Source organism: Dromiciops gliroides, chromosome 1 (assembly GCF_019393635.1).
Source record: "Dromiciops gliroides isolate mDroGli1 chromosome 1, mDroGli1.pri, whole genome shotgun sequence".
Lineage (NCBI taxonomy): Eukaryota > Metazoa > Chordata > Mammalia > Microbiotheria > Microbiotheriidae > Dromiciops > Dromiciops gliroides.
Genome location: NC_057861.1, coordinates 493,235,917 through 493,255,514, shown reverse-complemented (window position 1 = coordinate 493,255,514; position 19,598 = coordinate 493,235,917). Strand labels below are relative to the sequence as shown.

General features: G+C 32.5%; 1 protein-coding gene across 1 annotated transcript in view; it reads right to left on the bottom strand.

Annotated features, from left to right (window-relative positions):
- Nucleotides 1–1,522: 1,522 nt before the first annotated feature.
- The window catches only part of LOC122735681 (contactin-associated protein-like 4), a 583,309-nt gene continuing 565,233 nt past the window's right edge, over nucleotides 1,523–19,598 (bottom strand). Inside the window, 3 exon segments of the mRNA XM_043977415.1 lie at nucleotides 1,523–5,172; nucleotides 11,585–11,656; nucleotides 12,000–12,218. Of these exon segments, the coding sequence (XP_043833350.1) occupies nucleotides 4,979–5,172; nucleotides 11,585–11,656; nucleotides 12,000–12,218 (485 nt within the window). The 3' untranslated portion in view covers nucleotides 1,523–4,978.

Sequence of the window (19,598 nt, the reverse complement as noted above, 5' to 3'; positions counted from 1 at the left end):
ATGTGTAAAGTATTAAATAATGTGAAATATAATATTATATAAGGCAGCTAGTTGCCACATTGTATAGAGTGCCAGGCCTGGAGTCAAGAAGACTCATCTTCCTGAGTTCAAATATGGCCTCAGACATTTACTAGCTGTGTGACCCTGGACAAATCAGTTAATCCTATTTGCTTCAGTTTCCTCATCTGTAAAATGAGCTAAAGAAGGAAGTGACATATCATTCCAATATCTTTGCCAAGAAAAACCCCAAATGAAATCACAAAGAGTTAGACACAACTAAAACAATTTAACAACAATAACATAATATAATCAGAACTAGAAGGGATCTTAGAGACCAACAAGTCCAACTTTTATTTTATGGATTAGGAAAACAAAACCCAGAGAATTTAACTGACTTGCCTGAGGTCAAACATACTATAAATAGCAGAGCTTGTATTCAAAACAAGGTTATCTGACTAAAAACATTATATCCTTTCCACCCAAACATTCTGCTTCCCAGTTCCCCCATTAATAACCTACCATGACCTTGTGAAAGTAATTTCAACTCTTTGAGTCTCATTTGCCTCATGTAAACAGAAAGTATAATACTGGATTATTTGATCCCTCCCAATTTGACATTTTTATGGCTATGAATATTACAATAGAAATTTGGTTCTTGCTTTGGTATTAAAAGAACACATATTAAATAATTCTTGTAATTATTTTTTTTTAGATTTTACTTAGCCATTACAATCCACAAAATAAAGAGCTGAAATCCATCTCTGTTAATATTTTCTTTTGGTTAAAAGAGAGATTTCAATTTTTGCAATTTGCCGCATACCCTATGAAAATACTCTCATCCTCTATACCAGCTACAATCTATCTATCCACCATTTCCACTCCTAACTATATATACATATACACACGCATGTATGAGTTTATGTTATATGCACATATGCATACACACACACACACATATATATATATATTCTTGTTCAATTATATTATTAACATGCATACATCATCACACACAATGATTCTTCCTCCTTTTGTTACATTATCTTAACTCATTATTTGTCCTTTATTCTAGAAGAGGACCATGGACTGGGGTGATGTCATGATTTGCAGTGAACTGAATTTAAGTGAGGAAGGGTCATCAGCCTCACACTCTCCTCCAGAGCCATCTATGTCTAGTGGGAAAGATATATATCAGGACAACTGGAAATGACCCCGGATTTTTAAGGCAATTGGGATTAAGGTACTTGTTCAGGATTCTACAGCTAGTAAATGTCTGAAGTGACATTTGAACTCAGGTCCTCCCAACTTCAGGGCCAGTGCTCTATCTACAGCTCCACCTATCTGCCCATCATAACTCATAATGAGCATAGCAAGGGAATTGATGTAAATCACCAAAAAGTTCTGCTGAAGCATTTGGAATACAGTAATTTTAAAACAAACAATAAAACAAAAATCTGAAATATTTTAACTTTTAGTGTGTACATGTTCCACAGTTTTGAAGATTTTGGTGACACATGTGAGCTGGTCCAAATAGCTTCTATCTTTAATTTTGGAAAGGTGAGAGAAAATGTCCACTGGTCCATTTTGTTTGGAATGATCAGAAATTTAGCTAAAGGGATTTATGTGTGGAAAACATGTCAAACATATTTATAATCCTTCACAGAAACATTGCTATATAATAATAAAGAATCTGAGGAAACGCTAGAAGAGTACTCTTCACTTTATTGATAAAGCAACTAAAATTCCTAAATGTATGTTATTTCCCCCTTTTTTCCTTCCTACATTTCTGTTGTTTCCTGTTTTTTCCTTTACTAAATACAGTTTAGAATGTAGGTTTGGAAGGGATATGACAAGTTCCATAGTCTCTATAAGGAAGAGCCATTTTGTTTATTAGTCAAATAAATATTGGTGGTTAAACTTCTTTATTCTTAACAGTTCAAATCACTTAATTTTTTCAATAATTTATTTGGAGAACTTGTAGGTAGAACAATTTTACAGGTAATATTTTGAGGATTTCATGAAAATGTCTTTTGCTAAAAACAAGATGAAATTACTTTTCTCACACTTAGTGAAATCTGAGGCGACCATACGTTAGCCATTCTAACCATATAATCAGTTTGCGTTTATTAAATTTAGGGAAGAATAAAATTTAAAATTACAACTTCCTCTTTTTTTTCTTTCATTAATTCTTTCTTTCTTTCCTCCTTGCTCCTTTCTTTCCTTTTTTCTTTCCTTCTCTCTTTTTCCATCTGCCCCCCTCTTCCTTCCTTCCTTCCTAAACTCTAACATCAAAAATACGTAAGCTCTTTCATTTCTGCTTTATCATTCAAAATTGATGAGATGGTTTGCAATTAAGTTCTTCATTTTTGAAATGTACTCCAGTAAACTATGTGAAGATAAAAATATAAACTAGAGTCTAGTTTCAGAGCAGAGCATATTTGTGAATCAATCGATACTTGTTGGTTGATTGAGTAAAATGTTTTCCTAAAAAAAGTCTAATTGGAGAATACATAAATCACTACAATTCATAGCTTTTCTTCATACATAGCCATAAGTAAAAAAATGTAGTTTTCTTGCATTTTTATTTGATTAAAAAGTACTTACCATGATAACCAGCATTAACCAACTGTAACAGCCCAAAATATATCAAAGCTTATAAAGAAATACACTCACCAATACAGAAAGCACACATCTACAAGTTTTTACTCTTTTAGAAAAAAATTAGTATATATTTCCCCAATTTAAAACATTTATACAACTTTTAAAAATATTACCTTATTTTATTTCAAAAATGCTTTTTTTTCCTTTTTTTTTTATTAACAGACAAGAGGAGAAAGGTTACAAATTAGGAAAGGAAGGCCAGTGAAGGGACAACTGGATGGTATGTTATGTTTCAATGCACTTTGGTGCCACCATTTTGTTGTCCCTCTAGGAATGCAGTCAACAATGGTCTATGCTGCTTCAACTATGAACCTATTTAAACTTCAACTACAAATCCAGTTAATTTTCCTATGGGATAAAATGAACACTTGCTCCCTGCTAATGATATGGTGATATCATAAAATCTATAGACAGCATCTCATTGGCAAAACCCATTTTTACTATGTAGAATCCTTTCCTAATCATCACAATTCTTTGGGGGAAACTAAATCTATCATTCATAATGACATTCCTTTTTTTCTTCCATTATAAATGACTGCATTAATTAGAATCCTTAGTTGTTGGGGTTTTGGTGTGGTTTTGTTTTTTACATACTTTCAAAGCAACATCAATGCTAATATAATGCCAGGAGCTCCCTTCAGAAAAAAAAAATAATCTCAGTGAAAAAGTTTTGTTTTTATTCTCTTAGGGAAAAAACAGAACTGTAGTTTTTTGTTTGTTTCTGTTTGTTTTTAAGAGGTAACTGGGATGTAAATATACATTCCCAACTTGTCCCGGTGTGAAGAGACTAAAGATTCTATTTGGCAGGCACAAGGTAAGAAAGTAGGATAGTATAGCACCTATTCTTAAGTGGCTTTTAGATCCAAATGATAGGAGCATGCAACTTTCTAATCATCTTTGCCTGATTATTATGGAACTATCCCATAACAACACACCTAAAAATTTCCTTTCACATGTTTTACACATCACAATGAAAATGTATTCTGTAATAATTCATGTTGTCTTTCAGAAGAGTTGGGTAGCTTTGCAGTTGTATCATAAAGATGGGCTAGATAAGTAAATTTAATGAAGATAGTATAATGTGCTTTCTCTCTTACACTAAATTTTTTAGAAATAATATTAACTTTCATTTTATCTCTGTTCCAAGAGATGTCAAAACAATGAAATATTGTGAACAAAAGAATAAGAGAATATCTGATAGATAGGAGATGTATGACTAGAAACAAATCAACATTTAGAAAGGGAAGTGGAGATCTACATTAATAAGACAGAACTTCTTTTCTCAGTATATGACAAGGCTGCTTGTAGAATTCAATTGCAGGCTAAGATGATGGAAGGAATATAATAGACTTTAGGAAAAGTCAGTCAACATAACCATTTTGTATGGTTGAAGCAAATATTTGTGGTTGTGTTTTCTGTAAGTATAGGTGAAGATAGAGAATGAGTTTGCAGAGAACTAAGGAGTTTATGAATCAGGCAATCAATGTAGGGTAAAAATCATATTCTACATGTGTTTAATATGAGGCAGTAATTACAGGCTCACATCCCTAAACTGAGATAGCAAATTACTAAAAAGAAAAACACCACCATATAATGAGAATCCATTTCTGCACATTTTGCCTCCTCTTGCTTTATATCCAACATTGGTTTTACCCCAACTGAGTAAAACAAATAAACAAAACCCTATATTCTAAAACAGTTTCATTCTCAGTCTAATAATACATAATATTGACCATCTTAATAGGAGAACCAACAGGGTTATTTATTTTGAGTTACCTGGATATCATTCGTAACTAGGTGCTCACATTATTCAATTACCTTTTCCCATTCTATTTTATATAAGGGATAACTACAGGAAGCACAGCCAAAAAGATTAATTAAAGCAAAGCATTATTGTTCCATTTTGAATTTTGTCCTTGAACAAAATTCCTGAATTTCATTTTAAAAGAAGAGTAGGGCAACAGGTTCATAACAATTCTCCCATTTAAAATCCATAAGCATTATACATGTTAAACTTCAGGTGTAGAGGAGCACATCAGAACGGTCAGAAACTACCAACAATGAAATTGGTTACAATATCTAATTCACTGTTACATAAAATGCATTTATGATAGCTAAGGAATATATGTCATTGAAAGAGGCCTCCTAGAGCAATCACTGAGACTGAAACATATGCAGTATGAGTTCTGCAAATCCATTGCATTTACTTTGAGTGCAAGAGCTTATTTTATTATTATTTTTTCTTTTTTGTCCATTGAGAGCCCCTGGCTTAGCAAGAAAGTCAAACTATCATAGTATTAAATTAAATCATAACTTCCAATCAAAAGAAATATTCTTTCTGATTTTCATTAACTCTACTTTGCACAGTGAGTTCACTTTTCAGGGCTGTCTCGGCACAGTCTTCATTTTCTGCCCTCTTTGTCTCATTTTTTTTGTACAAGCTTTTCTGTTGATAAATCCTTACTGCAATGGCAGTGATGCAAAGCAAGATAAATATTACAACTGCTATCACACCTAGTGGAGAAAAGAGAAAAACAATACTGGAGTTAGTCTCCAAATAATAAGTCTTTTTCCAAAAGAGGTGATTGAATACAAAGTACCCTGAGAGGTCATTGGTCAGAGATAATAAAATTCCTAAGCTTCTATAAAAGCCAATAATCTATTTTTGAAAGCTTTGGAATTCCATATATTTCTAACATCATAACACAAGTAGTATCATAAATCTTATATTGCTTCTGGGCCCCATCAAATTCTATGTCACATTCTTATTTTATGGTTTTAATCTAAACTTGTAAGAATCCATTTGAATGTATTGAGATTTTCTCATAGGCACTCCTGCCCACATTACTGTGTGAACATTATATTGGAATGTTTAAGTGATTAAAAAGAACACATTTTGGAATGCTTAATAATGTAACAAATACTATGATACTAGAATGAGTGTGAGTTTTAATGAAATTACTTTGAAATAACTTGATGACATACTGGTGAATATGTACTTTTATAATATTGAAAAAAAGATAAATCCTGATATCAAAAGGATAAAAAAATCCTCTATAGAGGGAAAGATACTGAGACTATCTAGCTCCACAATAACTAATTTTTTTTTTCAAATTGTTGTTTTTGAAAAGAAAAAAGAAACATATTAAGATTCTGCACTAGTCACTGCCCCATTGATTGCACATAGTACATGATAAGGAAAGCTTAGAAATCAATCCACTGTCTCTAGTGAGATTAAAGTTACAGATAAATAAATATATATTCATATATGAAGCAAGAAATGATATCTCTGGATCCTGGAAAATTTTACAGAGTGGTAGTGCTTATTAATAACCAACAGTATTCATCAAATTGTCTATAGGTCCAATTTGGACTTAACATTTGCTGATTCAATCACTGTGATTTTTCTTATTTAGATAAGGTTAGGTTGACTTCTATGTTAAATAGAATAGTGATAGAAGAATTTGTTATTCGTAATGAATGGTACTATTAACTGTAAATAATTATCTAGATTTTAAAAATTCTATTTCTTCTAAAAAGGAAATCACCTGCAAGGATATACTTTTTAAATAAAATATAAATTTTGAAAATATTTTATTTCTCATTTTAATTCTATGAGCACTTTTTTTTTTTTAGTGAGGCAATTGGGGTTAAGTGACTTGCCCAGGGTCACACAGCTAGTATGTGTTAAGTGTCTGAGGCCGGATTTGAACTCAGGTCCTCCTGACTCCAGGGCCAGTGCTCTATCCACTGCACCACCTAGCTGCCCCCCTATGAGCACTTTTTAAAGTGATATATCTCTAGTTTGTAGATTCTTACTTTATTATATTAACAATCAAAATTTAAATTTCAAGGACTAGAAGTTATTGACTGAAATGGGTTGAAATGCATGAGTTGTGAAAACTATGTTGGGATTGGCATTATCAGCATTGTCCTATTCAATCCATTCAGACCAGACATATTTAACCCAGAGTCTAGGATTAAAAAACAAAACAATTCCACCCGCCCCCCCCAAAAAATGTCCCTGCATTTTAATATAATCGGTTTCCTTTGTATCTTATGAATTTTATTTTATGCATTTAAAATCATTATTCTGAGAAGGATTCCATAGTTTTCACCTAATTGTCAAAAGGGTCCATGACACAAAAAATTAAGAACACTTGATTTAGTGAGTCAAGTCCTTTGAATATCCCAAGGAAGCTTATACTTTAGGTATAGTTAGAAGTAGAATAGTGGAGTAGAAAGTGATTGACTTAGATTCAGGAGACCTTTGATTCCATTCTTGAAAACTTATTCTCTGTGTGACTTAGCAATTCACTCAACCTCTCTGATCCTGTTTCTTTTTCTATTAAATGGAAAAAGAAACACATGTGCCATCTACCTCAGAAAGGTATTCTGAGGGGAAAAAACACATTATTTTAAGATTGTAAGTAAATATAAAATATTTTCATAGGAAAGTACTTTTTATACCTTAAGGTACTATATAAAAGGAAGTTGCAACTATTCTGCTCAAGCAAACTTTTTATTTTATTTTGAATCTTGGTGGTAGCCCATGTTCAGATTCCTAGAGCCCTAGCAAAACCATCTATTGAAATCTTATTATCTCAGAAATACAATTTGTATGAGAATATTTTGTAGACATAGGACATTCAAGTTAATTGGTTCTTTTTGTTTGTTTGTTTGTTTGTTTTTTGGTGAGGCAATTGGAGTTAAGTAACTTGCCCAGGGTCACACAGATAGTAAGTGTTAAGTGTCTGAGGCCATATTTGAACTCAGGTCCTCCTGAATCCAGGGCCAGTGCTCTATTCACTGCGCCATCTAGCTGCCCCTCAAGTTAATTATTTATAAATGATTTCAATAATAGTTACTGCTAAAGGACAGCAGGAGTTAAAACTATAAAATCTCTTACTTAGTACACTGTATATTGACTTAGTCTTAGATAAAACTAAACAACAAAATACCAGGTTAATTCATTTTTCTCTGACTTTCCTTTAAAGGTTTTTTTTTCCTCCCCTGGAGGCAATTTTCCCATTAAAAGAAAACTAGAGAGCATCTGGGCCATGAGTATAAAAAATGTCTCATTAAATGAGATCATGATTGATAGTGATATATATATTTTTTTCTAAATTACATGGTATATATGTATGTATGTGTGTTTGTATAAAATGATTTTGCTAGCTAAATAAAATCACTGTGGATAGATAAACTTCTGAGACATTTAATGATATCTGAAGGATGTTTAAACCAGAAGTTAAGCTAATTTCTTACATTAAAAATTCCAGATTCTCAAGAATTTTTAAAACAAAACACTGTTAGAGACATAAGGAATTTTCTTCATAAACCTTGCTGAATATTTAAATGATGTTCATGGATGTCAAGGTGAATTTACCAGAGACCAAAGAATTATGATTCTTTCATAGCCACTTAATTGCAAACTAGAGGCAAGGGACTGCCTTTTGGCATATTTGTCATAAAATAGCGGAAATAGTTCAGGGTTTGAAGTCAGAGGACTTGAGTTGAAATCCTCCTCTAATATTTACTATCTACACGATCTTGAGCTTTTTAGGTCTTGGTTTCCTAATTTGTGAAATGAAGGGGTTATACTAAGTGACTTCTAAAGTTCCTTCCAGTTCTAATTCTATGTTCAAAAAATTGAAACTAGCATTTTCATTTTCCTAGTGCATAGCACAACTGAGTATTTCTGTACTTCCTGATGTGACAGTGAATAGGAGATGAAAAAAGAACATGCATTATAATAGGGTGAAACAGAAAGAATTTCAGAAGTCATTCTGGTTCAAGTCATTTTATGAATAAGGAAACTGAGGCATAGGAAGTTTAAATGTATTGCTTAAGGTCACACAGGTAGTAGATGTAAGAGGAAGGATTTAAACTCAGATCCTTTGTCACCAGAGCCAGCATTCTTTCTTCTGTACCATGGGGCTTCCTTATTCACATACTATATACCTCCCCGCAGGAGGTATTCCTTCTGTCCTTGAGGCAATTATGGGATTGTTAAGAACAGTTCCATAGAAATAATTCAAAAACTGAAAATTGCATGGTCAGTGTGGAAAGGCATCCATAGACTCAAGAATATTGTATCTTCAAACCATTGGAAATAAAATGAAAAAGCTGATGTGTTAGGCTTCAACAAAGAACTTATCTAACTCAGTTTTACCTTTGTAACAAACTTCAAACTGATAATTAGAAATTCTTAAACTTCAGTAGTGGCTGTGACTTTCAAGGAATTTCAGAAGCAAATACTACATGGCCAAGAGCAAATGACACCAATACAATTGAACAGAAAAAGACTAAGTCAACTGGCATGAACAAGTTCCAGTTAAGAAGAGCTCATTTAAAATAAAAGCTTATTTAATCCTGGACTTTATCTATAAAAAATGTGTCAAAGATCAGGATATCACTAAATAAGAGAATGGACTTGAAGTAAGCCATTCATGTTCTGTGCTGACAGTATATGTCTTTCAAATGCTCAATATTCTCCCATTCCACCATGGCTCAAAGTGTTCTATATCAGACACACTGACATATTCAAGGGGGAATTACAGGATTCTTTCAGGCCAGGAAATCTGTATCTGTAAAGATGTTAAGACCAAACTCAAGTGAAAGATCCTCCATATATATGAAAGAAATGAATAGCATATACCTATATACCTATACCTATATGTATATATCATAAATTTCTTAGGGGGGAAGTGTAATGTTAATTTAATTGGTGTGTATACACAGAAAAGAAAGCAAATCTGTATCTGTCAAGATGTTAAGACTGATGATATTATAAATATATATATATGTATGTATGCATATATACACACATTAAGTTTATAATATAAAATATATACTGAATCTTATACATATTGTATTTTATATATTTATATATAATATGTGTATATATATATATATGTAAAAGAATGTCTTAACATCTTAACAGGTATAGATTTGCTTTCATATATATATACATATATAAATATATATAAACTAAAATTTCCCTTCTCAACAAACTTTAGAGATATATACATACACCATAAGTTTCTTGAACTATTTATATATGGATATATTTGTATTTACAAGTGTGTGCATACATACCCCCACCATAAATTTCTTGGTGGGGAAGGTTAATTTTAATTTAATTGGAATCTATTCTGGTACAACAACAAAAAAGAAATTCCATGTGGTCAAAAAAGAAAGTCTATATTACAGTTATTCTCTATTTACTATCAATCTCAAAATGCACAGCCAAATATTTTTAGCAATTTGAAGAATAATTCTAAAGTATTACTCATTCTTGCACTTGAAAATTCTAATTTTTCTTTTCTACTTTGAACTTTATAAATTATTTGAAAGATTAAATTGTATTTATTCATTGTTCCATAAGATGTATAATGATCTTTTATTGGTTCCTTTATTTAGAGCTACAAAGGACATTTTAAGGTTATCTTATCCAAACTCCTCATATTACCAAGCCATAATAAGGGTCAGTGCCTTGCCCATGGAATAGATAGATAGATAGATAGATATAGATAGATAGATAGATAGATAGATAGATAGATAGATAGATAGATAGATAGATAGATAGATAGACAGATAGATGGATACACACACATATATACATATATACACATATACATATATAAATATATATGTATAATTTTCGGACTATTTCAAGAAGGGCTAGCCCTGTAGACTTGAACTGACTTCATTTAAAATAAGTGACAGAGTAAGCAAACCTCACTTTTTTGACTCCAAATCCAGTCATCTTTCCACTTAATCAGACTTTTGGACCTTATGCCTTGTCACTGACTTTTCTGTATAATCATCATCTATGCGTTTTAATCACACAAAAAAAATCTCTAATTACAAAATACTGAGACTCATTTATACACCAGAGTGTCAAGTTTAGAATCTTAAATAAAATAAATGAACTAGTACCTTTTAAAATTACCCTTTCTGTCAAGTGTTTCAGAACAATAAGTGTATTTCATTGCAGAAATAAGGACGTGCCAATTATTTGTTTTTAATTGATTTTTGACCCTTTGTGAAATAGGAACACTAGTGCTCTAAGAAAAATGCACAGAAGATCAATGTTTGAATAATACTCTTTTCTTTGGAGAAAAGATGTATTCAAATAAATATGTGTGTGCTATTCAAACAGCACAAGCCAAAGACCCAGAATGCACATTTTCAGACTCCAGAATTTGTTGTGTTGTCCATTGTACCATGTTGCCTCTCCAGTGAGAAAGAATGTAAACATGTGCTGTTTGGAGTCACTTTTTGATATGATAATTAGACCTCTGAGAGCACATTATTCCTATTGCCAGGAAGAAGGAAAAAAAAGATTTTTTAAAATGGATCTTATTACTTTTTCAATTTGAAATCAAAGCAAAAGATGCTTTCCTTGGGGAAAGCCTCTAAACACATGCAAATTCCCATTTTCTTAAGCATTAAGACAGCACAAAATGTGTGCTTTAAATAGCAATTTTATCATAGATTCCATTACTCTTAATATAACCCACTAGTAAAAGCAGTCATGTGTCCAGAAAGCCATCGAAATGCTTTTTCCTTAAGCATATGCTGTATGCCTAGGGGTGCCTGGTGTCCATTTCCATATTATGATACTTGCATTAGATGGCTCTGCAATTATTCTTAAAATTTTATGCTTCAGTGGATTCTTCAACTACTTAGGCCAACTATTTCTAGAGAATCTGATATCAAGAAGGTATCAGAAAAATATTAAATAAGGAAACTACTCTGTTGATGATCCTTCCAAGTGCTTTAAGCTTTTAAAATAAAACTGAAGTTCTTTGCATGCATTTTTCATATGATAAATTCTCACTAATTTAACCAATAATCAAATAGTAATAATTATTAAAATAAAAGGTTTCAAGGAAGCTACTACCATAGTCCCTATTACCTCCAATTATTGCAGAGTCACTTCTGATTGCATTAGCTAAGGGTTCTCCCTCATCTATTGGTCCAGAATGATCTGTAGCAGAAAAAAGGACAGTGACAGAAACAAGTAGAAAGTAGGGTTCATAAGTAATTTGCACATTTTTAAAACAAGAGCAAAACATCTGGATACATCATAGAGTATGAATCTCTGTGATGGATACAGTTACAATTGTTAAGTAGAATACTTTCAAATAAGAAACCAAGAGCATGGAAAAAAAAGAAGGTTGGAAAAGAACGCTAAACAGGCTAAGTGGAACACATTTAGAAAACAATCCCCAGACTGTCACCCAGTATAAAGGAAGGGTACTGTGAGGAGCATTGTACATTCAATGGGCAAGCTATGTCAAGGAATAGAAATAAGGAGAGTAATATGGTACCTGCAAATGAATGTGTTGTTTCACTCAATGTTGACTCAGCTCCAGTTAAAGTACCACAGTTGGATTCAGCCACATGTCCTTTAACAGTGACGGGGGCTGAACTCGGGTGTTGTAAAGCAGCTTTCAAAGGAGCAATGTGGTTAAACTGCACAGAAGAGAGACATCCAGTGAACCCCTGAGAGTTGGCTTTCATTGTCTCTTGGTCGACATCAATATTTTCTGTTAATCAAAAGAAATAGAATACATGATACATAATACATAATTCTAGTGTAGGGCTAGAAAAGTAGGCTGGGACCAATCCTCCAAACATGCAAAAAATGTTTTAAATGGTTATATCTTGGAAGAAATATCCACTAAAAACTTAATTGCACCTATATCTGCTTTTAATTTTATATATTTACATAAAGTATTATATCGGCATTCATTCAGGAAGGAAATAGTTTTAATTTTTACAGTTTTGGAAAATATTTAGAAAAGATTAATTCAACTAGAATGTAATTAATGCAACAATGGTGTCTTGTTAATCCTCCACAGTGTTTAAAATAAAGGTTTTCATAAAGAGTGCCATTTTTTCAATAAATAAATTAATTTAATGTAAAAAGTTCTTTAAGAATTTTTTTCATCTGAATTCTTAGCACCTAGCACTGTGCCTTTGCATATCAGAAGAACTTAATATATATGCTTCTGGAATTGAACTGAGTTGAATTAAATTGAAAGGAAAAAGACCAGAAAACAAGATTAAAGAATAAGGAATATATTTAACTTTGAATAGAGAAATTTGCAATGACTTCACTGTCTTCATATAAAGGAAAGATATGTATTCCAGTGATGGCAACCAGCTGTTTTGTTTCTGCTGAAGATCAGGTAAGAGTAAATTTAAATTATAGAAATTAAAAATCAAATTATACATAGGAAAATGTCTGGGTAGTAAGTTTTTAAATATCCCTCCTTTCTCCCAGGACCTTCAGCATATGTTAATTATGAAAATAACTGATGTATAGAAACCAAACACAGAAGGTGAGTGGTGTCATCTCTTAGGATCCTTTGTAATATAACTTCCCAAAATAGGTGCTAACTGTTTATTCAAAGACACATTCTTAATATACAATATGATTCAATGAACATTTCCACTCTCTTTTTTCTTTCATCCATTTTTATGAGATTTCTGTATATTAAACTGGGGCATAATTGATATTTATAACAATACATCATTCTCCTTTCCCCACTGTGGCAAAGAAACTAAAGATACATTCTTCCCTTAGTTATTGCTATTAGTTTGGGTTTGATATTACTGAGATCTAAGGAAAAAATTCAGTACCCACATGGATTATTTAACTTTTCACAGAATAATTGCTTAAAATCTCTATGATTAACCAAAAAGGGCTGCTGGTGGTAGTAGTGTATGATTTAATATAAACATTCTTACCACTGCAAAAGCAATTCAGTCTTCTTCACTAATATATAGTCATTCTTCAGTACCAAGATTGTCCTATGTATTTTTGAGAAGTTTTTCAGAACAAGAAAATAATGTAATTCAGAATGTCCTGGAATTAGTTTCTTTCCCCTAAATTACCAAATTGGAATACCTAAACTTAGGGTATCAAATATGTAGGAAAGAATTAACTCATTTTCATTGCTAAGGCAACAGACTTATCAATTGTTCTTTCTGTCCTGAAGCACTAATAGAGTATTGTTTACATAAAGTTTAAAATTTTATCTCTCTTCCCATGTTTTAGATGCATAAAAAGTAATAGTGTTTATGTGCAAAAAACGTTTGTGTTATGTGCTTATAAGCAACAATTTCTGCTATGACTAAAAAAAATATTTAGTGACTGAATAAAGGACACACATGTACTCACAATAGGTCAGGTTCAATATATTATCAAGTAGATTATGCAGCATGCCTTGGAAAATGAGTTTCCATTTACTCCAGTAGAGATATATAGAACAAACATTAAATTGGGAAACATCTCATATGTACTAGTTCTGATAACAACTCACAATAAAAACCACAAGAGATAAGGAGGTGTGGTACTGCACCAATACATCCTTGGGGGGGGGGGTTCCAAAAAAATCTTCAGTAAACAAAATAGTGCATTCATTCTTAAAGATACTGTGTATTCACAATTTTTCTTAAATTACATTTATAGAAAAAAAGAACATTCAGTAATTATTTATTATAGCGTATAGGTGTTCCTACAGTATAAGGATAGTAAAGAAAACAATTAAGTGACCAGCCTATCCATCCTGGAAAGTAAGCAGTAAAGTAAACAAGTTTTCTAGCCTATAACTTTGAAGTTATGACAATGTTCACCAGAATAAAACCCTCTTCTCTGAAGTTGCACAAGGTTAATTAGAGACCTACTACTATGAGATTCATTTGGAGGAATAAAAGGTCAAGAATGCAAAGGGACAATGTAAAAAGTTAAAAACAAATCAAAAGGAGGGGGCCTGGGTGTTATCAGGTCTCAATATATCGCAGAAAACATTATTATCAAAACCATCTAGTACTAATGAGAGTTAGTCTGCATTAGCAGAGGAAATTTCCTCTTTAGAAGATCTCTCTATAAAGGAAATCAGGGAGCCAATCTGATCTGGCCTCATGAAAATATTAAAGTGGCTATCATCTGTGGGAGTGTAGGATAGGAATCCCATCCTTTTTAAAGCTGGGGAGGGGGGAGAACCAAAAGAAGAAGAAGAAGAAGAAGAAGAAGAAGAAGAAGAAGAAGAAGAAGAAGAAGAAGAAGAAGAAGAAGAAGAAGAAGAAGAAGAAGAAGAAGAAGAAGAAGAAGAAGAAGAAGAAGAAGAAGAAGAAGAAGAAGAAGAAGAAGAAGAAGAAGAAGGACGAGGAGGATGAGGAGGACGAGGAGGATGAAGGAGAAAGAACCTCAGAATTCCTAACATATTCATCATTATAAGATCTTAGAATTTAGCACTGTGAGGGATGTGAGAGATTAGTTCATTCTGTTAATTTCCCAGATGAGAAAACTGAGCTCAAAAGAGGTTAATTTTCCCAGTCATTTAAGCAGTAACATACCTCTTCCTATGATCATTGAGGAGTGGGAGATGAAGGAAGAGGGAGTGCTAAGAATCACAGAATAGATCAAAAGCTTCTCTATCTCAGAACCATGAAGACCTAGGTTCAATCTCAGTCTCTGAAACGTACTGGGGAAATCTTCAATTTTCTAAGCAACTATTTAATATTCTAGAGAGACTTTTCATTGTTAGTGGGAGTTTCCTCAACTGGGAGTTCCCTTAAAGAAATCACAGGCGGGGCAGCTAGATGGCTCAGTGGATAGAGCACCGGCCCTGAAGTCAGGAGTACCTGAGTTCAAATCTGGCCTCAGACACTTAACACTTACTAGCTGTGTGACCCTGGGCAAGTCACTTAACCCCAGATGCCTCACTAAAAAAAAAAAAAAAAAAAAAAAAAAAAATCACAGGGCCAGACTCTCTTGTCCCTATCAAATTCCATTGAGCCATAAGTACTCTAAATGTGAAATGGATACAATAAGGAACATGAAGTCAGTCAGGAAGATTCATCTTCCTGAGTTCAAATCTGGCTTCAAATTCTTACTGTGTGACCCGTGGTAACTCCCTTTAATCCTATTTGCCTCAGTTCTTCATCTGACAAATAAGCTGGAGAAGGAAATGGCAAAACACTCCTTTATCTTTGCCAAGAAAACTTCAAATGTGGTGAAGAAGAGTTGCTCATAAGTGAACAACAAAACCCTCTAAATATGAAATTCTTACCCAATAACCAAAGATCAAGCATAATAAACTGAAGTGAATGTCTTGACATTTTCACTATGAATGAAATAAGACAAAAAAAAATTCAGCCAAATTTTTTTAAAAATGTAAATATAAGAGACAACATCATAGAGGTAAATATTTGAAGAGTTCTTGAAATAAAGTAGTCCAGAATGATTTATTTTCTTAACTTCTCTCAATTAGGGTTTTTTTTGTTGTTGTTGACAGACTATTTCATGTAAAATAATAATTTCTGATGTTTATATCATCGTGAAGGCTTATAAAGCACTTTTACATGCATTTCATTTTAATTCTCAAAACACCCCAGTGAAGAAACTACTATAGGTTGCATTGAAGTAGCTATGAAAGCTATCATTATTCCCATTTTACAGATATAGGACCTGAGGCTTAGTGAGATTAAGTAACATTCATATTCGTGGTTAGTAATTGTTGGAGAAAAGATTCAAATCCAATAGAGCACAGGGTCTGAGATTTCTTACAAAATTAAAAAGACTTCAAGTTCACATCTGGAGCTGGACTACATGCCTGTCATGGAATGACAAGCCTAGCTAGAATTGCAATGTCTCATCACAAGATTGGTTAGGGGAGATGTTTTTGTTTTTGTTTTTTTGATGATAACTTTAAACATCATCTGTTATACAATAGAGGGTGTGGTCTAGGTGGAAGGAGAACTGATATTATTCAAATAGCAGGTTCTCAAAATACTGAAGTCTTAAATATCTAAAAATTCTGAACTTATTTTAGGATAACAGTCAAATGTAGTCAAATCCATGAATTTTTCATAGAAGTCATTAATTATTGCTTCACTCAAAGGCTGTGCTTACAAGACTAAAGTTACCTTGAAGATTTGTCCAATTTGTTTGCACATTTGCTGCTCACACAAAGTCATATTGAATATCCAGATAGAAGAAAAATAAATATGATTCAGTTGGGGATGTTTTGGGCAGACTTTGCAGTTCTTTGATAATGAGTCAAAACTAAGTCTCTGAATGTAAAGAACAGTTACACCTTCCTCTAATTATCAGACAGATCCATTGCTACAGGTATCTCATTAACTCATGCATTTAGATACACACTTTTGCCTCCTTGGCTAAAATTTACAATTAGAACAGGTCTACTGTTTTTTCTTTTTCTTTTTGGTCCAGGACAATGAAAGAAGTAAACAAGCATTTATTGATTACCTGCTATATGCCAGGCACATACTAAATACTTTATACATAATTTCTCATTTGAGCCACACAACAAGCCAGGGACACGGGTGTTATTATGATTTCTATTTTACAGTTGAGGACACTGAGGCAAACACATGAAATTACTTTCCCAGAATTATACACTCAGAATGTTTCTAAGGTTGGATATGAACTTCGATCTTCCTTATTCCAGGCACAGGGTTTTAACAACCCAACACCAAGGTATAACATAATTTCATGAGTGGAGGAAGAGCAGGTAAGAAAAGTCCCTCTGTCGTAGGTCAGCATCTTTTCTGAAATTTATTGTCTTAGGGAAGTTTCTGAGTGGAACTGAGAAATTTGGAGATTTGATGATGGTCACATAGCAAAAATATATGAGATAGGAATTGAAATGAAGTTCTTCTGAGTCTCAGTCCAGGCTTCTGTCCATTATTCCACAGTATATCTCATATTGCTATTTGGATAAAAATGTAGGCTTCACTATTTTTCTAAGTCCAGTTCACATAAAACCTTAAAATAAAGTTATTTTTCAATATGCACCACTTTTCCTTTTATAGAGATCTTATTTTGAACAAGTGGCTTATAATAGGGTCAGCTCATTTTCTGATCAATATGGTACTCACATATTTAACTGTTTTATTTTGTTAACATGTCATAAACTTTTACTTATTAGTAGACTAGTTTAAATATTTTCTAAAATAAATATTTTAAGCTGAAGATGTTTAAATGTCAAACAAAAGATTAATATCAAAATAAAGAGAAGGTACAAACTTACTAAACTGTAATTTTCTACTTTTTAAAAATCTGTTGTTATAAAACCAAATAGATTATATTTAGGGAATAGCATAATATAAAGGAAAGAATAGTGAGTATGGAGTCAGAGGATCTGGGTTAAAATTTTATCTCTGATACTCATATAACTTGTGTGTCAATGGGATAAATCACTTTAATACCCTTTGTCTTAGTTTCCTATGTGGAAATTGAGAGGGTTGGACAAGATGGACTATGTGGTCCATTTTAGTTTTTGATCTTTGTTTTCTAGTAAAAATGACAGCTACAATTTGGCATGAGGAAATAAAATGTTTTCTTTACTATTTAAAAAAAAAATTCTATCCTTCCCGAAGTATTTCCCATTGAACGACAGAGAATATCTTAAACATGCACACTCCAAAAAAATTCCAAGGTTGGTCATGCCTAAAAATGTGTATTTCTCTATGCATTTCAAGTTTATCATGTCTCTGGCAGAATATAAGTAGCACGTTTCATCTTAAGTCTTCTAGAGTTTTAGTTTGTTATTCCATTAATCAGAGTTTTATAGGCTTTCAAAGTTGTTTTCTTTCTAACATTGTTGTCATTATTTAAATGTTCCTCTAGATCTGCTCATTTTACTCTGCATCAGTTTATAGAGGTCTTCTCAAGTTTCTTTTGAAGCTGTCTATTTCATTTTTTTTCGTGGGGCAATGGGGGTTAAGTGACTTGCCGAGGGTCACACAGCTAGTAGATGTCAAGTTTCTGAGGCCGGATTTGAACTCAGGTTCTTCTGAATCCAGGGCTGGTGCTTTATCCACTGAGCCACCTAGCTGCCCCCTGTCTATTTCATTTTGACATTTCTTATGAATGAGTATTATTCCATGATGTCCATATGACATAACTTATGAAATCATTCCCTGATAGAAACTCCCCTCAATCCCTTCTTTTCCAGTTTGGAAGAGTTGTCATGAATATTTTTGCACATAAAGGCCCTTTTCCTCCTTTTTTTTTATTCTTTTGGGGTATAGGTGCAAAAGTTGTATATCTGGGTCAGAGGGTATATGTCGTTTTGAAATTTTGGATGCTTAATTCATAATTGTTCTCCACAAAGGGGTGGGTGGCCTAATACATAGCTATACCTAGAGAGTACAAATGTAGCTATTTTCAGGAAACCCCCTCCAACATTTGTCATTGCCTTCTTGGCCAGTCTGAAGAAATGTGTAGTAGAATTTCATAGTTGCTTTAATTTACATTTTTTCTAGTTATTGGTGAATTAGCTCTAATTAGTGATTAACATTTTTATATATCGTTGCTAATAGCATAGATATCTTCCTTTTAAACCTTTCACTTTTTGATAGTACCATGTCAAAGAATAACTAGAAAACTGAATTCAAATCATCTACATGAATACTAAAATGCTATGAGATTCTATAAAATTGAAAATAGATACTTTTTTTTCTATAAGCTTACAGCGAGGCCCAGGCCAGTGATGACTAAAAAAATATTGAATATAAAAGTTATACTTTTCTAACTAAAGCTGGATATTTTAGTGAACTACCTCACACAAAAATTTGTTTTAATCTTCAAAATAGCATCATAAAACAAAATCACCATTTCTAGTTAGATTTATTAATAGTCATATATTTAAATTTAAACCAAATAATAAGATTACCAATGACTTTTTTACTATTAACTCTATATGTAGAATTGTGATCTTTTCAGTTCAGTTTATTAAATATTACTTTGCAAATCATCATGTGCTCTGTAACAGCAATGTACATGGAGAACAGTGCAATTTGAAATTCCCCATTTTGGGAGAATATGAAGTCATAATTTTAATGCCTGTTAGAGTGCCTATAAACATTTAATAAACTTATAAACCTAGTCA